The 26,960-nt window shown below is 36.0% G+C and overlaps 1 protein-coding gene across 6 annotated transcripts; it reads left to right on the forward strand.

Moving 5' to 3' along the window:
* The first annotated feature begins 4,692 nt into the window (after positions 1-4,692).
* Positions 4,693-26,536, forward strand: LOC115991870. Of its 6 annotated transcripts, none has more exons than XM_031115830.1 (8): positions 4,693-4,784; positions 5,075-5,322; positions 7,692-7,793; positions 7,924-8,682; positions 23,457-23,512; positions 23,606-23,931; positions 24,111-24,433; positions 24,615-26,536. In XM_031115830.1, the coding sequence occupies exons 2-8, from the start codon at positions 5,143-5,145 to the stop codon at positions 25,914-25,916; spliced, it is 3,048 nt and encodes a 1,015-aa protein (XP_030971690.1). In that variant the 5' UTR covers positions 4,693-4,784; positions 5,075-5,142; the 3' UTR covers positions 25,917-26,536. The 6 variants fall into 6 exon arrangements, with proteins under 6 accessions (XP_030971690.1, XP_030971716.1, XP_030971723.1 ...); XM_031115856.1 differs by having other exon boundaries at positions 24,114-24,433; XM_031115863.1 differs by having other exon boundaries at positions 24,129-24,433.
* The last annotated feature ends 424 nt before the right edge of the window (positions 26,537-26,960 follow it).

Here is a 26,960-nt window from a genome sequence, read left to right on the forward strand (position 1 = left end):
CCTATGAGTGGAAAATCGAAAGAGAGAGAGAGTGAAGGGGGAATGTAGCTATATTTTATTCCTTCAAGAACATCTTAGTCATAGATGACTAAAAATTTTTATTGATTGAATTAAAATTGTTTATTCACAATGGATACTTTGATGGATATTTATGGTGTGGTCCACACATTTGGCACCAAAATTTTTATAAAAAAAAATTTGGGATGCATGGCAAAAAATTAGTTCACAATTGAAATCTAATTTTGAATCTAAAGGATAATTATGGTGTGGTCTCCACATAAATCTAGATACATGGTGCAAAATTGGACTCTAATTTGGAATTCTAATTTGACTTTCTTTGAGTTTTGCCTATTAATATATATATATATATATATATATATTGTAAAATATAATATATTATTTTAGGGAAGAATTTATGAATTCTCTAAGGAGAAACTTTTTATGAAAAAAAAAGTAATTTATGTTTCTTATAGGTTTTTATATTTCCTATATCAAAGTGGGTATAAAAAATTTCTTTAAATGGTCCATTAAACCATATTTTTATTGTTGTAGTGGGTAGAACCAATGTTATGAATACCATTTAGCGTTTGTTTCGGTTTGTCTATTAGAATAGAATATTTCAGTATCGGCCTAGTTCGGCATACCGTTTTATACTATTTCGGAATTACCATTATATATATATATATATATATATATATTTTTTTTTTTTTCCCTTATCTTTTTCTTTTTTGATTAATAAAATATGTAATTACTTATGGCTATTAAGCTAAATGATATAAATTGTTGAATTTAATATAGTGTTTAAAAATATCATAATAAAGTGATTAGATTGGTTAGATAGAAAAAAGATATTCAAATTTGGGGATATTATTATAAGTAAATAAATGTGTTGGATATTTATAAATAAGGAAGCTTCCAAGAAGTTCCATTGCCAAGTCCCACCCCTACCCACGTGCATTGCCTTTTCTAATATCACATTCGAAGGCTTTATTTACAAGTAGGGAAATTTGTAATTTAACATTATTTTAGGAAATATTTAGTTAGTTAGCATGTTTCTTAAACATTTTAGTAAACTAGCATTTCGAGTCTTAGAGACTCGAGTTTAAAGAAGGAACTTGAGTTTCTAAGACTTGAGTCCCAAGTGGTGGCAATCTGATGTAGAATAAAAAATCCACATGGAACTCGATTCTTTTCTCAAAACAAAATCCAAGTAGTGGCTGTTCTTTCTGGGAAATGCATGTTTTCATTGTACATAACAATTGTCTCGTTGATTATGATTAGGACAAGTGTCATTGCCCAAGATTGTTGCAGCAACATCTTTTTGAAAAGCTACATCTTATAATGCATATCTTATTAGTGGTGCATAACTCATTCAAATAGAAATGAAGAAAAATTAGTTAAGACTAGTGGTGTAATGGAGCTTTTATCAAGCTAGCCGAGTAAGTTTAGTAAACATAGGAACGGGGTTATTTGGAACATGATCCCTCATTGTTTAATGTAGGGTATTTGGCAGGAGAGGAATGCTCGGATTTTTTAAGGAACTGAAAGCGCAATTCAAGACTTAAAGCTAGCTCTTTTCCATACTTTGCTTGGGTGGACAACAACATTGGGTGTTTTCACTTTTACTCCTTTACCTACTTTGCTTGATAGTTGCACTTTTCATGCATCTTAGTTTTGTTGCTTTTCTATTTACCTCAACATAATTCTTGTGTGCTTTGTTGGTGCCAAAAAAAGGGGTGGAAGAAAAACAAGAAATAGGACTCACACACTTCTATAACAAGCTCACCACCAATGGAGAAACCAATAAGATACAGAAAATTCACCACCTAAAGGAAATTACCAAGGATATAGCGCTGAACACACTCGCTACTTAATGGACTACCTAAAGAGATACAGACTATAACACACACAATTCTGAATAATAATTACTCTCTTTGTAATCTCCTTCATTCATGGTAGCTAACCGGTTATATATGGTACATAGAACAACCCTCAAAGCCTAGGAGAACTAAATTAGTACATAGTTCCCAAAACATAGAAAAAAGAAAAGAAAATAAAATAAATAGTCTGATATTTCCCATAAACTTTAGCTTTCAAGATTGACTAATTAAAGACATTAGGACTAGCAATATTGACTAAATAAATGTTGTAGGACCAACGTTAAGGGGCTTTGAATCATAGTACTAGCTTTGGATAACTGGGCTGAATCTGGGCCTCCAAGTCAAGACCATAGGATTCCTCTTGTAGGACAACAAGGGTTGCTAGGTCTATTGGTTTATTGGACACTCTTGTGTTAATCTCCTCCAGTTAGAAAAGACTCACCTCTGGGTCTAGGTTGTTGTCTTAACCATGGAATGAAGAGAGGTCAACTACATTGAAAGTTGTTGAAACTCCATAGTGGTTTGGCAAATCAACCTTGTAAGCATTGTTGCTGATGCACTAGACTATCTTGAAAGGACCATTAGCCCTAGGCTTGAGTTTAGCATACATGCCTTAATCTATTGGATGTCCAATCATTCATTTCTATCCCTTTATTTTCAGAAATACATGTTGAACCAAAATACTAGTTATCAATTTTTTCCTCTAGTGATAATTCTTTCTAATCAACTTTTGATTTGCAACTTGTTTTGCCATACATCCCATGAAACCAAGGATAAGAACAAATTTGCATATTGATCCACTAATCCTTGATTTCCATCTTCACACAATTGTTAAGGTTTAATTCTTGTAAGCAACGAACCCCTTTGAATTTCTTTAGAACATGGAACCTTAATCTCCAATTGATGGACCAAAATCAACATCAACTTTTGAATACAACAATCCATTGACCTCACAATAGTATATGAATAGAGAATTTTTTTATACCAATTTGATATTAGAAAAAGGGGTGGAAGAAAAACAAGAAATAGAACTCACACACAAATATAACAAGCTCACCACCAAGGGAAAAACCAATGGGATACAAAAAATTCACCACCCAAATGAAATTACAAAGGATACATGACTGAACACACTCACCATTCAATGGACTACCCAAAGAGATACATACTATAACACAAATACTTCAAAATAATAATCTCTCTCTCTCTCTTTCTCTCTGCAATCTCCTCCATTCATGGTAGCCAACTAGCTATATATAGTGCATATAACAACCCTCTAAGCATGGGAGAATCAAATTATTACACAATTCTCAAAACATAGAAAAAAGAAAGAAAATAATTTGTCTAATATTTCATACAAACATCAGCTTTCAAGATTGATTACTTAAAAGCATTAGTACTAACAATATTGACTAAATAAATGTTGTAGGGCTAGCCTTAATGGACTTTGAATAATTATACTAGCTTTGAATAATTGGGTTGGACTTGGGCCTCAAAGTCCTGACCATAGGATTCCTCTATTTGGGCTTGTAAGACAACAAGAGTTACTGGGCCCGTTGGTTTATTGGACACTCTTAGACATGGCAAACTGTTGGGTCGGGTCGGGTTCAGGTTAGGTTAATTAGGTTGCAGGTCAAATGGGTCGAGTTAACAAATAGGTTGGGCCAATTGGGTTGTAGGTGGGTTGGGCAGGTTTGGGCCGACCCATATTTACACATGAAAAAAAAAAAAAAACAAATAAATGCCAAATTTCTAGAGAGAATGAATCAAATCAATCAAGGAAACAAATTGTATAATACCCTTTGTTTTTTTTCGTTTAAGTGGGCACCTACAATTATTAGACTATTTGTGTTACTATTATACATGTGAAGGGAAAAAAACAAACAAACCAAAAAACTTTCCATATCCTTCCAAATTCTGATAGTTTTGTGCTTGATTAAAATTCTTTACACTCATAATAACAAAATCTTTCATGTTAATAACTTATAGGCATAATGCTTATAATTATAAATTTACAACTTGAGAGAGAGAGAGAGAGAGAGATTTTAAGGAGCACAAAAAGTATATATTTTAAGTTTACACACTTTAGATTCTAAATTCACTAATGATATGGACTTTTGGACTTTTTATTTTATTTATTTATTTATTTTTACTTTAGTTTAGTTTAGTTTTGTGCTATTTGGACTCAGTGTTAGTAAATTAGTCCTAGTATTTAACTCTATTACTTAGTATTTAACTTAGTGTTAAACATTTAGTAGTGTAGACGTGTAGTTATAAATGATTTGCCTTTTATATTTTTTCCCTTAGTATTTAACTTAGTGTTAGATGTTTAGTAGAATAGATGTCTTGTTGTAAATGCTTTTGCTTTTTGTATTTCTTTCCTCTACTACTTAGTATTTAACTTAGTGTTAGACATTTAGTAGTATAGATGTGTAGTTGTAGATACTTCTTCTTTTTGTATTTTTTTCTTTTTAATTCTTATTTTTTAAAAAGATAGTTTTTTGAAGAAAAAAATAGAAAATATTAAAATATATTGTTACTAGGATTTAAACTCTAATGCCAACTCATTAAATGAGACAGATTCATTAAATTAAATGCATATTTTCATTGACTTTTGATAATTAAAAATTGAAAATAGTCTTTTGCATATTTTCAGTTTCCTTTACAAATTAAGTTTTGAGAACAATTTTTATTTTCAGTCTATTTTAGATTACCTAACAAGATTGTTAGTCTAAAAAATAGAAAATTATTTTTGAAAACAGAAAATAAAAAAAAAGAACTTTTATTATTTATCAGAAATTTTCTTCTTTCATATAGAACCAATAATGTGTTCAAGGGGTATGGGAGCAAGATGGGCCGAGTGCTTGTGATGAATGACAAGCAAGTCTTATCTTTTGAAAATAGGTGATGGCATATAAATTTTCTTGGTAAAGTGTGTTGAACTGTAATACAAGTTAAGTGAAACAAAAATTGCAATAGGAATTTTAAGTTTTAACTGTCAAAAGTTGATAGAAATTTAAGCTATTGCTATAGGAATCTTGACCCGTTGAAATAAATGGTTTGAGTGAGAAATAAGATCTGTGTATGTGTGTGTTAAGCTGGTCTTGTCTTTTTTTTTTTTTTTTTTTCTTCAGTTAGAATATTATAGCTTGTATATTACCTCTTAATTTATGGGAAAGTTTTTGTCCTTGCAGATGTGTATTGTTGATGATGTGAGTGTAAAGGTAGGTAGGTAGGTAGGTCGTAGATCTTGGAAGCTACAATGTCTAGCAGCAAGGTGGTTTTAACATACAAGCGAAAGCGCCCATCTTCAAGAACTGGGCTTGCCGATGGAAATGTTGGGCATAATGCTCCTTCGGAAGCTCCAAATGATGACAACCCAGATAAATATGACGCATTGACTGATGAACGCATATCTCAAAATCGTAAAGGAAATTCAACGGTGAGTTTCTGAAATTTTTTTAATTTTAAAAATTGCATGCATATTTATTTAGTAACAAAAGTTGCTATCTTGGAATTATGTCAAGCACCTTATATACATTTGTATTGTTCCTCCTTTATGTAATTATCACTTGAAGTAATTAACCCCAATCCTGACTGACACTGTTATATGGAAAGAATACTGTTTCCTGTTGACTTCTTGCTTTTTATCAGCTCAATATGTATTTATTATTGAAATGGGTTAAAAAAAAAAAAGGATGTATGAAATGAAAAGGGAAACGAGCAGTGAAACTAACACCAGAAGAGAGAGAATTCCTATTCTCTCCTAATGCTGAAGAGCCGGAACTAAAGTGTTGGTCGAGTGAAGCTTTTCTAAGGATGTCTTAAGTTGGGCACTTCTTGTGCAGAGGGTTGAAATTAAGCAATAAATCTATCAATGAAAAAAGAGGAAAAATCTTTAACTATACAGCATGCATACAAGAGAAAATAATTAGGGTGGACCAGATCTAGAAATACTTAAGTCATAGTAAGAGAAAATCCTGTATCTCCATCGCGCTAAGGTGCGATTTTTGCTATGATTTGCTTGTACTACCTGCCATCTTGTAAAAGTTTCTAAATTGGACTTGAGGAGCACCCAATATTAGTCAAATAACAGCATAAAGATCTGAAGTTACCAAAGATTTACAAAGTTGATGGGTTTATGTTCTTCACATATATGAATCTTCATATGATCATCTGCTCAGAACCATCCACTTCCCACCAATTTGGTGAGCATATGTGAGAATCATTGCTAATTTCTTTGACAAAATTTAGTAAGCTAGGGCCTTTAAAAGGAAATTTTTTTGGAAGCTCCCTCTAATTAGGTGTACTAGGGGTCATGGTGTGAGCTTGTGGAAGCATATTAGGAGTTGTTGGGAGAAGTTCTTGAAGTTTACTAGATATCTTGTTGTGGTTGGTGGTAGCATTTGCCTTTAGCTTGATATATGGTGAAGCGAGGCACCGCTTATGATCATGTTCGCTGATTTTTCTCCATTGTAGTGAATAAGGATTCTGCTATTGCAGAATATATGCATAGAGCTGAAGATGCTTTCAATTGGTGTTCTACATACTCTAGGGCATTACATGGTTGGGAGCTTGAGCTAGTAGATAATCTTTTGACATTCTTTATATGATTTGTTTTGATGGGAGAGTAGTGGACTAGATGGGTTGGATTTCGTACAAGACAGGCTAATTTGATGGGAGATCTTACTATCAGGTGTCAAAAGGAATACTGAATATCTCGTGGTGGATTTTTCTTGGAAAGCTTTATTGAAGTGAAGGCAAAACTTCTGAAGAAGGTGGTCTTCTTAGTGCAAGATAATTATCGCAGACTAGTGTTGTATATGTGAAAATGATGGGCATCAATTAATCATCACCTTTTGCGTTGCAATATATCTAGGGAGCATTGGTTGTTAATTTTTGTGTTAAATGGAATATTTTGGGTTATGCGTAATTCAGTGAAGGAGCTGTTTGCATGTTGGAGTAGCAGTTTCAAGGAGGCATAAACGTGTGGATGTGTGGAAGACTCTTCTTTTGTTCTCAATATGTTGTATTTGGAGGGGGCATAATTTTAGACATTTGATGGGATAGAGACCTAATACAAACACATAGGTAGAACTCACCTTTAAAAACGGACTTACAAAAGAATGGTGCAGAAGAACTTATATACACATGGTTAAACTTACACTTAACCCATGTGGGACATTAGGATCATAATATACCACCACGCTCCGTAGTTGATGTTCACGATGGCTCACTCTATTGACACTGACCTGATGGTAGCCTTTTCTCATTTTGGCGGCACCACTCACCTATCTATTATTCAATGACTTGACAAGACATTTTAATATTATTTGTCGTGGTGTCTAGCTTTGATACCAAATGATACAAACCCATGGGTAGAACTCACCCTTGAAAACTGGCTTACAAGGGGAGGATGCCCAAGAGCTTATACACACATGGTTAAGATTACACTTCATTCATGTGGGACACTAGGATCATAACAAGACCTCTCTTCTTCAATTGGAATCTATTTTTTGATCTTTGTTTGATTGGTAAAAGTCAGTTTGGGGTGTCGGTTGTTCCTTCTTGGGACAATTTTAGATCTTTGTAATCTCACAAATTTGTTTTATTTTTGCAACACTCTCATATACTTCTTGTGTATTGGGGTTTTGTGATTCTCTCTTTTAATTTAAAATTTTTTATTCATAAAAATATCATATGACATTTCTTGCTAATTAGACATGTTCCCTAATTCCTTTACAAATTTTTTCTTTTATCTTTTCCAATTTCATATTTAATTGTGTGTGCCCGATGTTCAATTTCATGTAGGTATCTCTTGAATGTGTTGTATGTGGTGTCAGAGGCAACCTTTTATACTGTGATAAATGCCATCAATCATATCATCTTCAATGCCTAGATAAGCTCATTAAGGTATTGCTAATTTTTACTAGAAGGAAAATTGTTTTTTGTTAGCAATGTTTAGTTAATGACGTTACCTTCAATGTTTGTTTAATGATGTGATACACCTTCACTTCCCTCACCCAATCCCACTCTCTTGTAGTGTATTTCGTATGGGAAGAGGCTATGTTGTGGTATTATTATGCAAAAAGATTCTTCGACATCTCATCCACTCCGAAAATCAAGTAGATTGAAGGGAAAGAAACACATTGAAGGATCTAATTCGAGAGAAATAATGGTTAGCTCTGATAAATCATTTCAGATGGGAAGTCCTGGTGGGGGTTCTAGGAAGGACACTGCTGGATCATCTTCTGAGGATATGGTTTTGGACGATAAGTTCGGTCAAATTCAGATGGTTTCATGTTTAAATGCTAATTCTGGCACTGCAGGTGATGAAAATTGCTCTGAAGGGACATTACTCTCTCAATCAATGGGGCTGGACACTGAAACGAGTTTGGACTTTGTTAGCTTGAAATCATCTTTTGAGACAAAGTGCAGCTTTGCATGTGATGATGATTCATCTGGGTTAAAAGTATCACACTTGGAGGACACTGATTTACTCTGTAAAGATAAATCCACTAACCGCAGTGATTCAGTTGTGCAAGCCAAGTTGACCACTCCATTTTTAACTTTCAGTAGAAGATATAAAAAAAAAAAGGAAATGGATGAATGTGATACACGCAAAAGTTCACTCTTTGATGAGACTCATTCATTGTTCAATGAGCGGAGTAATTGTGCAATTGAAAATGTCTGTGGTGGAGTAACATCTCATAAAGCTTGCTTAGTGGATCATGCAACAGATACAAGGCAATTGGAGGAGGTTCCAGATTCAAGGCATACATCCAGCCAAAGTAAAGATAAAGTATGTCTACTGTCCTTTTAAAAGGCTTGTTGGCATTACTTGAAATACTTATGGCTCCTTGATATATATAAATTGAAAGGAAAGCTGATTAGGTTTCTGGTTATATTGTTAGCATATTTTTATCTATTATATATATATATATATTTATTGCGATTTTCTACTCTATACAATATATCACTGGTACATGTGATACCATATTAAAGATGAGACATTTAGCCTGTCTGGTGTCATTTAGTTGAGAGGAGGATGGAAGGATGTGGAGCAAGTCAGTCAGTCTTTCCCTTTTGTTAGTGTTGATGGGAGATCTGTCAGATCCACTTTAGATATTTGAGTTAAGAAACTGGTGGGATAACTGAGTTTTCTATTTGGGCCTTGTCTCGTTCACATTTACAGTAAATCCAAGTTCTGGATGTTAGAGATAAGCCTATCGGGAGAATGAAAGTAATTCTCAAGATTTTCTTTCTTTATGTGAAGCCCGTAAACTTGATGCTTTTGATAAATTGTTGTTATTAGCCCTAGTTGCAAAACAAATAAGCTGTAGTTCTTCTGAAATTCAGTACAGAAGTGGGGAAGTAGATATCAAGAGTACATCTGTACATTGTAAAATGGAAATACTCTTACTAGAGTTCACTTTAATAAATCAGAGAGACTTGGATAGAAATTAGTAGATGTTGGTGTGACGAGAGTATCAGTTGTAATCATTAATTTCATAAAATGAAGTTACAAGTGACTGACGGTGGATCATTTGAGAAGTAGGAATTTGATGATTCTGAATCAATCTCAATTTAAGAAGTGGTAATGTTTTCGTGTTGTACTTGAAAGTACATTCCTAGTGTCCCTAGGTAGAACCTTTAATTTATTTATTTTTTAATATCAACAAATTTTTACTTATTTAAAAAAGAAGTGGTAGTGGGTTTGAGTCTACGTAAGTGTTATTATAGATGGATTTGGTATTTGGAAAACATTTTATTGTCCGACGAGCTTTATGTTTTTCATATTTGCCATTTGTTTTCCGTTTTGTTAATTTTTTGGGTGATGCCTAGATTTGTATTTGATCATTGCATAGGGTGTTGCATTAGATTTGTTATTTCTTTGAAATCAATTTTTTTTTTTCGATAGGTAATGTAAAAATATTATTAATTATCATAGCCAACCCAAGTACAGTAAAAATGTATTGAAGAGGCAAGAAATCAAGAACCAAAATTACAAAGATCAAGTAAAACAAGAAGGGCAAAACAAGAAAATAAAGGCAGAACCAAGCTCCATTCTAGGAGAGTTTGAAAGAAAGAAGACTTAAGCTTAAGCATAGACCGTTCACATTCCTTGAAACTTCTAGCATTCCGTTCTTGCCAGGTACACAACATCAAGCAGTGCGGTACAAGCCTCCAAATAGCTATATTGTGATGTCGACTAAACTAACCCATCCAAGACTTGAACAACTCAATAACCCTATGTGGCATAACCCAATGAATTCAAAACAAGCAAAACATCAAAGACCACAACTCATATGTTACAGGGCAATGAAGAAGAAGATGATCCACTAACTCCCCACACTTTTTACACATATAACACCAATCAAGAACAATAATACTCCTTTTACGAAGGTTATCTATTGTTAAGATCTCACTTAACGAAGCAGATCATGAAAGAAAGCTACTCTTGGAGGAACCTTCGATTGCCACACCATTTTCCAAGGAAAAGATATGACAATAGGAGAGGATAAAGAGTGATAATATCCACTTACCTTAAAATCTCTACTCTTTGTTGGCTTCCTACATACTTTGTTAGGACCAATACCCCGCACAGACGAAGATTAGAAAATGTCCATAAACAAAGCCAAAGAATCTGGCTCCCAATCATGCACTGAATGACAAAATTGAACATCCCAATGGATCCTCCTAGTAGAAAAATACATAATCTCCGCTACTAAAGAATCCTTTGCCCTACTAATACAATTAAATTCTGGGAAGCCTCCTTAAGAGTACAATCCCTACACCACACATGCTTTTAAAATTGCAGTCTAGTACCTACACCCACATCATTCTGTAGGAGTTTTGAAAAGTTCAACCAATCAGCTCTAATGAATTTCCATAGGCTAACACCATACGCACTTGACACATGTTTTGTGCGCCAACCGCCCCATTCATTCCTATATTTTGCCTCTATAATCCCCTTCATAGGCATGTTTCTCCATGCTATACCTCCACAACCATTTGCCTAATAGGGCAGAATTAAATCTTCTCAAACGTCTAATACTTAACTGATGTCGCAAAAGCCTGAAGAAAGCACACACGACGCTCTTTTTGATGGATAGAAATTAAACTGTTAGTTTTTGGGTAGTAAAATCTCGAGGGGTCCTTGAATCCACAAGGTGATAAAACTATAATCCACCAGAGAAAAAATTCGACAAAAGTCTGTATTTTATTGATAATAGTCTAATTTGCCTTTGACGGTTACAAAATATATAAATACTAAAAAAGTAAAAAGTAAAACCCTAGGACGACTAGGAAATGTCTGAAACTCTATTTCGTATTAATTACGTGATTAGGTGACAAAATACTGAAATTTACCAAAAAGGTAAAATTGAGTTAGATGCAGAATAATAAACTACTAACCTTAAGCGTCATCCCAAAACAAGCGAGACTGTTAAGGTGAAGGTGTTTAGGATTTGATAAGTCAACCCTAACACATAAAATATTATTTATATATAAAGAGGTAGATGATATTACCGTTTTGCCCCTAGTACTCATAACACTTCCCCTCAAGCTGGCTCAAGTTGGAGAGTATATATCATACAATCCTAGCTTGTTACATAATTAACCCAAACAAGTCTTACATAAAGCTTTGGTAAATATATCAGCAATCTAGACTCTTGTAGAAACATATGGAGTAGCAATTACACCATCTTCTACTTTCTCCCGAGTAATATGACAATCTATTTCAATATGCTTGGTTTGCTCATGGAACACAGGATTGGAGGCATTGTAAATTGCTGCTTAATTATCACAATGCATCGTCATAGGTAGCTTCATAACAAATCTTAATTCCTCGAGTAAATGCTTAATCCACATAAGCTCACATGATGTGTGTGCCATGACTTTATTCTCACCCTCTGCACTAGACCTGGCAACAACAGTTTGTTTCTTACTTCTCCAAGTAATCAGGTTTCCTCCTAGAAAAGTGCAATACCCAGTAGTGTATTTTTAATCTGATGGTGATCCAACCCAATCGGCATCAGTGTAGGCTTCTACCCATAAGTGACCATTAGCTTTATACAAAAGATCACGGCCTGGATGTGCTTTAAGATACCTCATAATCCGAATAATTGCCTCCCAATGTGGAAGGCGAGGATCTTTCATATACTGGCTCAAAACACTAATTGCAAATGATATATCTGGGTGAGTAATTGTGAGATAATTTAGTTTACCAACCAGACGACGATATCTCTCAAGATTAGATAACAGCTCCCCATGATCTTCATACAATTTGACATTAGGATCCATAGGATTCTCCACTGGTTTATATCCTAACAAACCAATTTCTTCCAAAATATCCAACACATACTTCCTTTAAGATAAACTGATGTCTTCTTTAGATTGTGCTACCTCAATACCCAAGAAATAACGAAGTTTACCCAGATCCTTAGTTCGAAAGGAGTTTTGAAGGTATCTTTTCAAATCATCAATACCCTACTTGTCATCACCAGTGATTATAATATCATCAACATATACTATCAACAAAATCTTTCCTCTATCAGAGGTACGAGAAAACATAGAGTGATCAGAGTGGCAACATCGCAATCCAAACTTTTTAAACACTACTTCACTGAATTTACCAAACCAAGTTCTGGGAGATTGTTTAAGACCATAGATGGCCTTATGCAACCTACATACTTTTCTAGACTCCCTTTGAGCAGCAAACCCAGGTGGTTGCTCCGTATACACATTTTCCTTCAAAGCGTCATTCAAGAATGCATTTTTAACATCTAACTGAAATAACGGCCAGCCCAAATTAGCAGCTAAGGAGATCAAAATCTTTTAGCAACAGGTGAGAATGTCTCGGCATGGTCAACACCATATGTCTGGGTATATCCTTTGGCAACCAAGCGAGCCTTCAAATGCTCAATAGAACCATCAGGCAAATACTTCATAGTATACACCCAATGACAACCAATAGTAGTTTTTCCTGAAGGACGAGTAACTAAAGACCAAGTAGCATTTTTAGACAGGGCAGGCATTTTGGCATCCATAGCAGACTTCCAACCAGAGATGGATGTAGCCTCCTGGACAGACTTAGGAACAACAGTAGAATTCAAGGATGTGGTAAAGGCATGAAGAGATGAAGACAAGTGACCATAAGAGACAAATTGAGAGATAGGGTGAGAGGTACAAGAATGCTTACCTTTGCACAAAGCAATTGGAAGAGAGGTAGGATCAGGAAGCGGATCACTAGGCGGGGAAGAAGTCTTTGTTGGAGGTTTCTGCCGATGACGATATACCTGGAGTGGTTTTTGAGGAGATTCAATAGGAGACACAGGTGGTAGGAGAGGAAGACAAGGAGGAGAACTGTCATTAGCAATCAAAGGAGAGAAATAGGACTGAGATTTATCAAATGTGACATCATTACTAATGAAACGACGACGAAGAGTAGGTGAGTAATATTGATATCCCTTTTGAGTACAAGAATGCCTAAGAAAAACACATTTAATGGATCTAGGATCAAGTTTGTCACTCCCTGGACCTAAGATATGAACATAGCACACACAACCAAAGATCTTAGGAGATAGATAAAACAAAGGTGCACCAAGAGAGAGCATAGTATAAGCGATCTGACCACCTAGAATAGTGGAAGGCATATGATTAATTAGGTGATAGGTAATGAGAACAGCTTCACTCCAATATGATTTGGGAACACACATGAAACTTTAAGGCACGAGTGACCTCTAATAAATGATGCATTTTGCGTTCAACAACACCATTTTGTTGTGGAGTATGGGGGCATGAAGATTGGTGAATTATACCATGATTATAAAAAAATTGTGACAAAGATGGATGAAAATATTCATGACCATTATCAGACAAAAAAATACGAAGTGAAGCATTAAATTGAGTCTTTATTTCCATATAAAATAATTTGAAAATTGAGTACAATTCAGACCGTTCTTTCATAAGGTAAAGATAGGTGACTCTAGAATAATCATCAACAAAAATGACAAAATATCTAAATCCCAACAATGAGGGAGTGTTTATTGGACCCCAAATATCAGAATGAACTAAATGAAAAGGACTACTAACACGACTCTCACGCCTAGAGGCAAAAGGCACCCTATGGTGTTTACCCAACTAACATGCTTCACATTGTAAAGACTCAATTTAATGACATGACAGAACTAATGACTTCAAATTCTAGAGAGATGGATGACCAATGCGACCATGATGCTGAAGAGGCGAGATAGACAAATGAGAAGCCACTAAACGGGAAGAACCACATCGATCCAGGTTAAAGTCCATCGGCTTCATGCCCTCCACCAATAATCTTCCCCGTCTTGAGATCTTGAAAGATACAATGAGTGGATAAAAAAAGGGCAGCACAATTCAAAATATTAGTAAGCTTACTAATTAACAAAAGATTAAAAGGAAAATTAGGAATATATAAGACAGAAGAGAGAGAAAGATTAGGACTAAGATTGGCAGTGTCCAAACCAGAAACTGTAGTGGTTGAGCCATTTGCCAATGTAACATTGGGAAGACTACTAGATTGCTCAAGGTCAGAGTAAACTGAGGTTAGTAGCACTTGAGTCAATGACCCAAAAGTCTTGAGTGGCAAGACAAGCAGTGGAAGTACCTTGTTGAGCTAAAGTAGTAGTAGAATTATACCCAACGGAGTTGGAATGCAAAGACAAGAGGCGATTGTACTCTTCCTCAAGAAGAGAGACTACTCTGGATGTTGGTGGAAGTGGTTGTGAAGGCGGTTCTTCAACTTGAAAACTAGCTTGGTAAGCTGAGGTTTACCATACAACTCCCAACAAAAGTCTACTGTATGATTCTCACCATGACAATAAGTGCACTTATGAAGACCATGTCCTCTACCACGGCCCCCTTGTTCACTAACACAACCCCCTTGTTCACTACCACGACCCCCTTGGTCATGACCTCCACGGCCTTGGCCCCCACGACCTTGATCTCGACCTCCATGACCACCTCTATTACTCCCCATATAAGTGGTAAAGGTAGATTTATCACCAGAAGGTAATGCACCAGTACTGGAGGAAGAGAAAGGGGCAGTACTCGAGTCAGATAATGAGGCCTGTTGAAGTCTACCAAAAACTTCACTCAATGAAGGGAGGTCTAGACTAGCTAAAATTTGTGATTTTACTGGATTCAAACTTTTAGGCAATCCAGAGAGGAAGCGAGCAACATGCATAGAATCTCGTTATTTCTTCATAGTTTTAACATCAAAGGAGACGGGTTGATAAATTTTGAGTTTTTCACATACACCCTTAAACTTGTTATAATAGTCCTCCAAAGACAAATCACTCAAATTCAAGGAGAAATAATTTTGATGAAGATTATAATTCCGCCTCAAATTGTTAACACAAGTTCCTTGCTTGTTCCCAAACAAGTTTAGTAGTTGGTAAGAAAACCAAACTACAACTGATCTTAGACTCCATGCTACTTCACAAGCAACTCCTAATTTGTGCATCTTCGGCTCTCTAATCAGCAAATTTAGGGTCTGTAGGTACAGGGGTTCACTAATCACGTAATCAAACTTCTTTCTACCAAGAAGAAAGACTTCAACTGCCTGTGCCCACTGAGTATAATTACTTCCATTAAGACAAATGAAAGTAATTGATGACATATTAGGAGATAAGAAATAATTAGGGGGTTGAGCACTGTCTTTGGACTCCATAATAGCAATCTTAAGAACAAACTAACACTAAATAAATATGCTAGACTGAATTATAACAAACTCCAACCAGCAACCAATGTACTTCAACCAATCAGCAACTCCAACAGCAACTCATCTATCAAAGAATCAACACCAAACTATTCCAAAAAACATACCAACACCAGAAAAATGCCCAATCCACTGCTAAACATCAATCAACAAAGTCTAGTCTAACAAATCAACCCAAGGCTGCCTGAACAGATAATCAGAACATATTGAAGAAAAGAAGTGAAAAACTTCGGCGGCGGCGGTGCTAGGGTGCAAGAGCAGTGGCGCGAGGACTGACGAGTGGGCTAGGATGGGTCGCCGGAGGAGGGCGAGTAAAACCCTGCCTCTCTTGTGGTTAGGCAATGTCGATCTGGTGTCACAAGACCTGAGAGAGGGTTACTAGCGCTTGACAACTTCAGCCACTAAATCGAGATTGTCGGAGGTCTCTGTTAGGGTCTTCAGAGCTAGCGAGGTGCTGTTATGGTTGCCGGAGACAACAGTATTGGTGGGTGGTGGTTGGAGGATTAACGGTAGTGGTGGGTTGGTGGCTCTGATACCATTTTGCTTAAGGTGAAGGTGTTTAGGGTTTGATAAGTCAACCCTAACACATAAAATATTATTTATATATAAAGAGGTACATGATATTACTATTTTTCCCTTAGTACTCATAACAGGGATCTTATTCTAACTTTTGAGCAAAAAGTTATTAAGGAAACAAAAATTATTATAAATGGCAAAATTGCAGTTTTCAGGGCCTAAATAAAGGAATTCGCCATTTTTAGGGGGTACCTTGTGGCAAAAGGACTACTATTGCTCAAAAGGCCATTTCGCTTCATCCTACCAAATTTCATGCAATTCCGACTCTGTCACCCAAATGATTTCTATTAGTGCCTTTTTGCCTTGCTTGATTTTAGGCGCACTTGGGAGTCCAGAAAGGCTATGGCGGTTTGTTTTACATCACTAACCCTCCAACTTGCACTGGCTTAAAAACCCTAGGCCATCTCACTATATGTAGCTTAGATTTGCCACTAATACCACTCTAAAGAAAATCTCTTTGTAATTTCTCCATACGATTAGCTACTTTCCTAGGTATAGGAAGAAGGGTGAGAAAATAAGTTGGTAAACTGGAGAGAATACTTTTAATTAGAGTTATCTTATCCCCTTAGATAAGTACAACCTCTTAAGTGCAAATGCCTCTTGGAGCCTAGGCACAAAGCACAAGCGTACACTTGATTGAAGGGAAGTTCACATTTAAAAATAATAATTTACTAAATTTAAAAATAATTATTAATGAGAAATTCAATAATCAAATGATCAAATTATCATATAAATTCAAATAAAACATTTTATTTAATTCATATAACATTTATATAAGCTTTGCTTTTGGAATTTTAATACAAAAATTGCAAGTCAAGTCATTTTAATTTTTTGGATTAGCTAGATTATGAATATTTCCATGTGATATCCTTTCTTAAATCTCAGATAACCATAGTGTTTTATGACTAATTACTAATATTAGTTAATATTTTAATTACATAATGACTATTAGTCTATAGGAATTATTTTGCTATGTTCAACATCAACTACTAAAATAACTAAACAATTACCAAGCATATATTCAAAAGGGAAAAAATAGAATAAGAAGAAGAAACTCAGTGGGTTACTGTTTCGGGCAGGGAAAACCAAGAAAAAATAAATAATAAAATAGAGAAGAACTAGGAGGTTTTGGGTTTCACGATAAGTTACACTAAAATTATTTTTTTATGAATAGTAAGTTACACTAAAATTTTTTTCCAAATCAATGGTTTATATCAATAATGTCAAGATCCTAAAGTTTTAATTTAGTTTTGGTTATTTTTATTTTTATTTATTTTTAATTTTTTGAAAAATATAAAAAAGCGCACTTTGAGCCTTCTGAAAAAGTGCAAAAAAGTTGCCTAAAGCGCGCTTCTTTGAATGCGCCTCGCTTTAGAGGAAAAAAGCACTAGAGCCTTTAGGCTTGGCGCTTTACGCTTAAGCACACTTTTACCAACACTGCATCTGCAAACAAAAGATGAGACATCATCATCAAGGTACAACCGAAGTGCCTACTGAGAAACCCGAAAATTGACCTGTTGTTGTAGCTGCTTCCAACAACGGCTCGAAGCCTCCACAACAATATCAGAGAGCAACGGGATCCCCTTGATGAATCCCTCTAGAGCTCCCAAAAAAATCAGATGTGGAACCATTAATCAAAATGGAAAATCTAATAGTTGAAATACAACACATTATCCACTTTCAGCATTTTTTTGAGAATCCACATCGCTGAGGCATATACATGAAAAGCCCAATTCACATGATCATGTGCTTTTTCTACATCCAGCTTGCAGAACACCCTTGGAATCCTTGCCTTCGGTCTATTATCAATACATTCAGAAGCTATTAAAGCAGAATCCAAAATTTGTCTACCTTTCGCAAAGGCATTCTAGGAATCTGAAATAAGACCATGTGCCATCCTTCGAAACTGATTAGTCAGCACCTTAGAAATAATCTTGTAAATCCCACCCACTAGACTAATAGGCCGGAAATCCTTTACTTCAACAGTATCAACTTTCTTTGGAATGAGGGCAAGAAATGAAGCATTAAGACTCTTCTCAAACACAGCTTGAGTATGAAAATTATGAAAATCCTCCATAATTTCTATTTTCAAAATACTCTAACAAGACTGGAAGAAAGCCATAGAAAAACCACCCGGGCCAGGAGCCTTATCACCATCGAAGCCCTTAATCACCCCATACACCTCTTCCTCATCAAATGGCCTATCTAACCAAAGAACTTCTGCCTCAGAGATTCTAGAGAACTCCACTGTCCACATCATCCAAAACAGGTCTCCAATCCACATTTTCAGAATAAAGCTAATGGAAAGAGCATGAAACTTAAATTTCTGGAAACAGGAGATGCTACCAGTGAGTCACATAAGTAGTCATAGGGGCCTGTAAGTGAGGCACTGCTGCTGCAAATAATACACCCAGGGGAAGTTTTGTCAATGTGAACATTTTGAAGAACACAAACAAAAGATAATTATGGGGATTTTCCTTGTAATGTGAGGGTTCTGTTTTTTGGCTAAATAACAGTGATATATTGGGTCTCTGTTTAGTGTGAACAAATTTCTGCTTAAGTGCCAAGATGCAGAAGATGAAAATTCCTTTATTTCAGGCAAGACTTTAGAATCCCATAAGTTGTGGGAATTTAGATATGTTGAGTTTTTCTGATTCCTTTATTTTATTCAACTGAACACTTATAAATTTAAAATTCCACATTAAATTCCTACCAACTGAATATTGCTGAAAACAATCTACTAAAACGTTTGATTCTTGTTGGGACCCCATCCGATGCTTCAATGTTCTTATTAATTACCTATATCTCAACTGCACTTGAATACATAGAAATTGGCTCAAGATCAGGAATTCCTTCAAACAGAACTAATTCCTTATTGAGGGTAACCGAGTTAGACTAAGAATACTGCAATGCGTTGACTATGCTCAAAGAATTGTCCAGCATAAGAACTGCTTCATCAATCTGAGCCACAATGGATCCCATTGACTTTGGGCTAACAACTATCTGTGTTTTGGTTTTGGTGAACTTCATCCCTCTAGCCCACCCCACTTCTTCGTCGGCAATGTCATTATGCATGACCCATTTGATTGCAGGATAACTCTGACTGGCAATCTGTCTAATATGGCTTCAGCGACTTGGTTGATATCGCAAGAAACTTGGGCCCTTTTGATTCGAATGTCATCTCCCCACATCTCTGGGATGATTTCTGTTGTCTTCCTCCTGCTTCTGGACAGAGATTGAATCTCTATTACTGTGAGCTCTCTCCCTATTATTGACTTGTCTTTGCCCCGAGTTTTCAATCCATTCTGAGTGTTGGTACGCAATCTTTCACCCACTTCAAAAAATCTGCACCAATATATGGCAGCCCATTATACAGGTCTGATTTTCTCTTACTGTTACTATGTCTGGCTAAGATTTCCATGGTGTTAACGTTCCACTCCACTTCTCCATTCGACTCTAGGCCCAAATCAGTCTCAAGTCACTACCTACTTACTCTTTTTTCAGGGGAAATGGGCTTTTGCCCTTATTTTAAAAAAAATTTAGCACAATAACCCTGTTTTGAAACTATTAAGCATTGTGTCCTTGTTTTGGAACTCGATTTAAAAAAATCGAGTTCTGTATAAAACTCGATATCCTCAAAATCAAGTTATATGCAAATTTTTAAGTGAAACTCGACTTTGTTAAAGTCAAGTTTCACTTAGAACTCTACTGCAATTGTCATTAGTCGTTATCTAATGGAACTTTATTTGTTTCATATTATCTGGCATATTTCCCATCATTGCATTAATGTCACTATTGTTGACCTCAATATGCCCCTAGTCTCCCATAAGTTTTGGATCCATCCTTGATTTGCTTAGGCTGATCCTTGAAGATAAGCATCCAATCCATCCAATTGTTGGGACAAATCCATGGAGGAGTTTCTTCCATGCTTTGGTGGGGCCTTATTACCTAGCACAGTAATTTTTTGGCTTGTTTCCAGATTCATACCTGCTATCCTGCCTTTTTTTTAGAATAAGTAAGTTCTAAATGCTAATCCAAAACCCCTCCAATCACTGCCATCTTTGCCTTTTGGAATGATTATGAAGCCCTGTCATCCCCTGGCATTGTATTTTGCCATCATTCAATATTTCCCACGGACAATAGCTCAAGGTTGAGCAAGAAAGCTTTGTCACCCACTTTGATTTCTTGAGAAAATGTTCCACTCTGATTCGAGCCTCCTTGTGTATTATTATGAAGGATTTTGATTTGATAAAAAACAACCCATTGAATCAAAACTTATCTGTGATTTTGCTTAACATGACTATTGGACCTTTTTATGCTTTGGGACAGTAACAATCTCATGTTAAGAGAAGCACAAAGTGCATTGCTTTGGTTGGTTTGGGAGTAGGGATAAAAAAGAATTTTCTGGATGATGCAGAGCTTCCATTAAAAAGATGTTTCTTTCTTTTTCTCACTTCCCTGGAATCCTTTTTTATGTGGGCATTCTCATAGGGTTCTGATAAACTTACATGGTCACATGGTTACAAAATAATAAAAAATTTATATTGAAACTCACATAGTCAAATAATAATAAAACAGTTTATGGTTCACTAAAAGTTGGCTTAAGAAACAACATATCGATAAAATGAGTGTAGTAGAGATGAGGTGATTAAATGGATGTGTGGCTACAACATGAAAGATAGGTTAGGGACTGAAATTATTTGTGAGGAGAGTGGACCTATTGAGGATAAATGAGGGAGAGTCATTTAAGATGGTTTGGAGATGTGTAATGAAGGCCTGCAAATGTAGTGGTGTGAAACAATGATGATATTATTGTAAGGAAAGTTATGTTTGTTAGAAAGGAAAGCCCAATAAAACAATTTTTATAGTTTAGTTGAGTCTAGAACTTTCTAGGATAAAGTATATTTGGTTTAATACTCTTTATGTCCAAGTTAGTGTTTTATTAGGCTTTCAGTTTACTAATCAAACTATGAGCCTTAATACTAAGAAGAGTCTTCATACATATGTGTTATAGACGAGAATAAAATAATATAGAGAAGTGGAAGCCATAAAGAGAGAATAATGCAAGGGATTACCTAGTTTGGCCAATGACCTACATTCACAGAATAAAGCCTTAACGGCTACATCTTTACTATACACTCAAGTTGTCGATTATAGTGAACTCTTAACAAGGTATATATAGAGACCAGAAACTAGGGTTAGCCAATATGGGCTTACAACATAACTGGGCCTCTTGGGCCATTACATTAACATAAACCCAATACTTTAACACTCCCCCTCAAGCAGGAGTATATAGTCATATAGGTCCAGCTTGTAACACACAACAACCAACTTGCTTAAAGAGGCTGAAAACGAAGTGAAATGGCCAAAACTCAAGGGAACCAGCCAAAATTGAAGCTGAACCAACCAAAAAACGAGACGAATGAGATGAACCAGCTGAAGTTCTTCAATATCAAACAAAACCGAACAGAGGTTTTATAGATGTTAGGTTATCCTTATCATGGATAAGGGACAACCAAAACAACATAATCCACCAAACAAGCAAACAAACAAGGGATTTCCCTGTCTGCTCCAACCAACAACCAACACTGGCGGCTCTAGAACACGCCGGAAACAACAACCAAATGACAGAATGGCCACCAAGAAGTGTCGAGAACACTAAAAACAATCGAATCAGTGGAGGATGGTCGGAAACCACCACCGATCTGCTGAGAACAACAAAAACATAGGCCAACCACCAAGATCTACCAAGTTGGGTTGCAGTCAGATTTGTATCTCGAGTCAGATCTGTGTCTATTGGTTGGATCCATAACACCACTAACAACAACAACGACAGCCAATGGCAACTACCACCTGTGACAGCAACGAGACAACAAGCCAAGAACAACAACAAAAACCAACAGCAACAACAACAACCATAACCACATCAACAGAAACCGATCAACAACTACCGAAAACAACCAACAAATTTAGTTCTGAAGGTTAAGCAAACAACCACTAACAACCATTGGTTCTGATACCATGTTAAAGATGAGAATAAAATAATATAAAGAAGCGGAAGCAATAAAGAGAGAATAATGCAAGGTATTATGTGGTTTGGTGGTCTTCTCATTTTACTTCAAGAAGAGGTAGAGTTGATCAATACAATATTGAGTATTTGATTATTGAGACACGTTGACTTTATTGTTCTTTTCTCTGTCTCTTTTCTTTCCTCTTTCTTTGGTATAGTTCACAAGTAATGCTCATACAATCATTGAAAACCCTAAAAATCTTCTCTTTTCCTTCTTCCTCAACCCCAAATCAAGTGTTTTTTTTTAATGTATCAAAATCCTAAAACCCTGCATACTTTCTTCTACTATTATTTTTTTGATAAGTAAATAAATAAATTCATTAATAAAAAGTGCAATCCCAATACACAGGCTGTGTACAGAGGAAGGCTACTTCTACCAAAAAGCCATTAAATTACTCATCAAAACAGCTTTTAATTCCTATCAAAACCCCAAAACCCCTTCTTTAAAAATTCTAATCCTAAACCCACCACAACCAACCGTAGACAATTTCCCCAATTTGCCCTATGTCACATTGTATTCTGAACATAGAAGCAGACCCTGTTTCCTCCTACAATGAACCCAATAGTACTTTGTTCATAGTGTGTATACACACACACAAACACACACTCATCCCAAAGCAATCCCAAGAGTTCCAATGTGAACTGTGGTCTTGAATTGTTTGCCACTTATTGTCCCACTGATCGATCATATTGCAAGCACCTTGGTGTACTCTGCTTTCCTACCCATACCATGAACTTAAAATGTGCTACAGTTGAAGTAACCTTGTTATTAGCATTAACTGAATAGATAAGTAGTAGTTATAGATCCTAGAATGAGATCTCTCTTTTTGTCAGTGCATCCTTTCTCCTTTCTTTGAGCAATGCATCTCTGTTGGGAACTTTGACATTCTATGAATAGTACTTGGTTAAATTTCATATTTGTTGTTAGCCATTATTGCTACCTACTGGGTTTAATAATGAAATTGTGTTTAGTACTTTGAACTATTTCTTTAAATCAGGACTTTGCTTTGTATGAATCTGTCCAATAAATGGATTGCAAACTAAGACCACGAGTATAAATGGTATCTGACATCTTTTCTTTTTTGGTTTTGTTTTTCTTTTTGGAAGAGGCTTACGTACTTGATACATTTATACTGCACTCTGAACACTCTTTTCATTGATTTGGTCACAGATAACAGTGGTAGATTCTACAGAGTCTCATGCTGGAGATGCTCCTGAAACTAAAATGTATTTTCTTATAAACTCCATAATGCTCAAATTTGAATTACTGATATTGGATATTCTAATTGGTTAATTGCTTTGTGAATTCATTCTTAACAGTGTGATGTGTGGGGAACGACTGCATGATGGGGAAAATTTATCTGACATCTCACCTGTGTCTGAACAAGTACCAGGCCAGAGTTCTCAGATCACCTTAGACATCCAAGAAGAGCTTACTTTTGATTGTTCGGGATTTTCTTTAAATGATTCTGTTAAAGATACACCCTCTCAAGCCATAACTGTAGATAAAAAACTTGAAAAATTCCAGGACTTTATCAGTGAGGAACCTCGAGTTATGTCAAGGGGTGGTCTGAAAGCAACAATAATGCCTGATGTCACAACAGGAGGATCTCTACCTTGTTTGGATCTGTCTTTTACTCGCACTGGTACTATTTCTTTACTTTTCCTTCAAACTTGATATGAACATGCACTTTAGCCAGTAGCTTTATTATGTGACTACTGTGCTGCAATCACGGCTGCAGTTTCTGTTCCTTATCTATTCTGGACTCTTTATATACAAATTTTCTATTCATTTTTGCCTAATTATTCAGAAGAGCTCTTATAGCAGATTCATGCGGTACAGATGGTTGCAATATTAATTCGGACTCATGTTGTAAAAAGCAATCCATTTATGCTGCACCACAAACTGGTCGGGACACTATGGATTCTGCAAGCAGAAGCGATGCTACTGTTTTACTCGGAGTATCTCCCCCAGAATTGTTGAGTTCTATAAATGAGAGAGTTGGGGAATCTTCTTCAGCACACCATATGCAGTTAGATAAAGATGCATGTATGTTTGTGGAAGAAAATAGTGCCAACTGCAAAGATAATGATAAAGCTTCTGCTGAGTTCTCCATGGACTTCACATCAAAAGTTAAATATCTGCAGGTAGGTAGTATCACATCCTTATATGGTGTTGTTTTGTTTATCATCTGTTTGTTTTTCTTTCTTATGCCATATTGCCATCTGCTAATCTCATTCAGGTGGTCATTTATTGTTATTAGTTACTTTTGCTAGATAATATATGATTGCCAGTTGAAATAAATGCTTTTTTTAAAATTGATTTCAGCTATTTTCAGAAGACAAAATCACTGATGTTCTCAGCTTAGCAATTACACAGTCTGAGGTAACTGATTCCTTGGTTTCAGAAGAAAGAAATCATCTCCAATTCAGAAGTGAAAGCAGTCAGCTGAAACAAGACTCAAACAGATCTTCACTTCATTTAGGTTTATCCTTACTGACTGAGCCAAAAGTTGGAGGATATGCCTACAATAATTTCACCACGCTGCCATTGTTGAACTCCATCAGTGAAGCCAGAAAATTTGTCCAGGATGCAGTGCCTGAATCCTTGACAAATCAGCCGTCATCACTTCTAATAAGACACAGGCAGATGCTTGATAGCATTGTAAGCCGAGCAAAAGCTTTGAGTGGACGAGGAACTATGCAAGATGAGTTCAAGCCTAACACTACCATGTGGTCTGAAGAGGAGTTGGATAATCTTTGGATTGGTGTGAGAAGACATGGAAGGGACAATTGGGATGCCATGCTGCAGGATCCAAGATTGCGCTTTTCGCCATGGAAGGCGGCAAGGGACCTGGCTGAGCGGTGGGAGGAGGAACAATCCAAACTCATGAATGCTATGCATGTTTCCCGTTTCAAGTATTCTAATACAAAAAATGTTTCGTCGAACTTTACCCACAACTTCTTGGGTCCCAAAGAAGGAATCTGGGGAGAACATATGACAGATGAAACGCAACTCTCACTTGGAAACTTATATGCTCTTAGGGAGGGTAATGGCTCAAATAGGCCATATTTCAGGACAAGTTTCATTCAAAATAATGGCACTGGGCACATTCAGAGGCCTTTCTTTTACCCAAGGAGGGGCTCTTATTCTGATTGTCTAGGGGAAAAATATGATTGGGAGTCGTTCAATTATTTGGAATGGGAGACTATGGCACGTAGCAATCCTTCAACTGATGACCCTACAACTTGTTTGGAAGCAAAGTGTAATTTACCTCACTGGCTTAGAGAAGCGGTTAGTACACCTTCAAGGTCAGTTGAGCCAAATCTGCCTGCAGTGGGTTCATTAATTACTCATTTGGGGACAGTTAGAGATAGCCAGCCTTATATTTATCCTACTCAGCCATGCCCTGGACCAAGAAACAGAGTCCATAGTAGACTTTGTGGTTTAAGGACAAGTGACTTGTGGCCATCAACTGGTGCTCATCACTTGAACTACTCATCGGGAATGAAAACTGGAATGGCTGAACAAAGCGGGGCTTCTTGGTATCGTGCTAATAAGCCAGGTGATGTAATAGTTATCGACAGTGATGCTTCTTCTGAAGAGACCATATCTGATGATCGCAGCTAGGCCTTAGCTTAAAAGAGGTTTTTGTAAGTTTTGGAAACTTTGTATGGGTCAATCTGCTGTACAGTTTTGTAAATTAACAACTTTCAAGGATCCAGAGATTGAAAAGTACTTGTTGGTGCTTTCTTGGCTAATCATGTCAAAAGTCCAGATTGGGACAATGAACCATTGAATGTATTATATGTAAGAGCAAAGCTGTGTGTCCAATGAATCCAAATCCACTTTTCCTTCTTCACTCTATATTCCACCAATAAAAGCTTGCCACGTGTTAACATAATTAATTAAATACTATCATTATTGACTTATTATTAATATTATCATTATTAATTAATGGTAGTATTTAATTAATTAGGTGAATACCTGACAAGCTTTTATTGGTGGAATATAGAGTGGAGCAAGAAAAGTGGAACAGAAGATTTGGACTCGTGTCCAATCTATCTTTGGAGACTGAGACCTACAGATGAAAAAACTCGTTAAACTTTACGGGTCTTGTCAAGGATAATCAGGTAGTCCATGATTACAACTTGTCAAATTTTGTTTCAACATGATGCCAGGATCAAGAAACAATTGTTTAGTGATTCTGTGAGTGAATTCTCAAATGGAAACTGTGTGCGTGCGCTCTATTGTCAGACATGTCATTTGCTAATTTTCACTTGGTGGGATTGTTACATGAAATTGATGGTTACTACATAAATTTGTTCCTGACAAGGAATATCATTCAAGCATCCAAATGCTATTCAATTCGATTAAACCTGTGGACAAAGGCGATTCTTGTTTGTAGTTCTCGTTTTATATGGTGTGGGTTTTCAGAAATTCAGTCCTCACCTGGAGTATTAAGACATGGTTTTCTGTTTATGTGGAGGCTTTAAGTAATATTTTATTTGGTTTAATAATTGTCGTTTCAAATGGTCTGGAAACATTTGGTATCTAATCAATATCAAAATCAAGATTTTTTTTTTCTTGGGTTCGTTGTTTCAAGACTTTTCCCTCTCTCTCATACACCCACAAAACGTTTCGTGTTTCTACTCACCATTTTCACTTCACACT

Source organism: Quercus lobata, chromosome 1 (assembly GCF_001633185.2).
Source record: "Quercus lobata isolate SW786 chromosome 1, ValleyOak3.0 Primary Assembly, whole genome shotgun sequence".
NCBI classification, from domain to species: domain Eukaryota; kingdom Viridiplantae; phylum Streptophyta; class Magnoliopsida; order Fagales; family Fagaceae; genus Quercus; species Quercus lobata.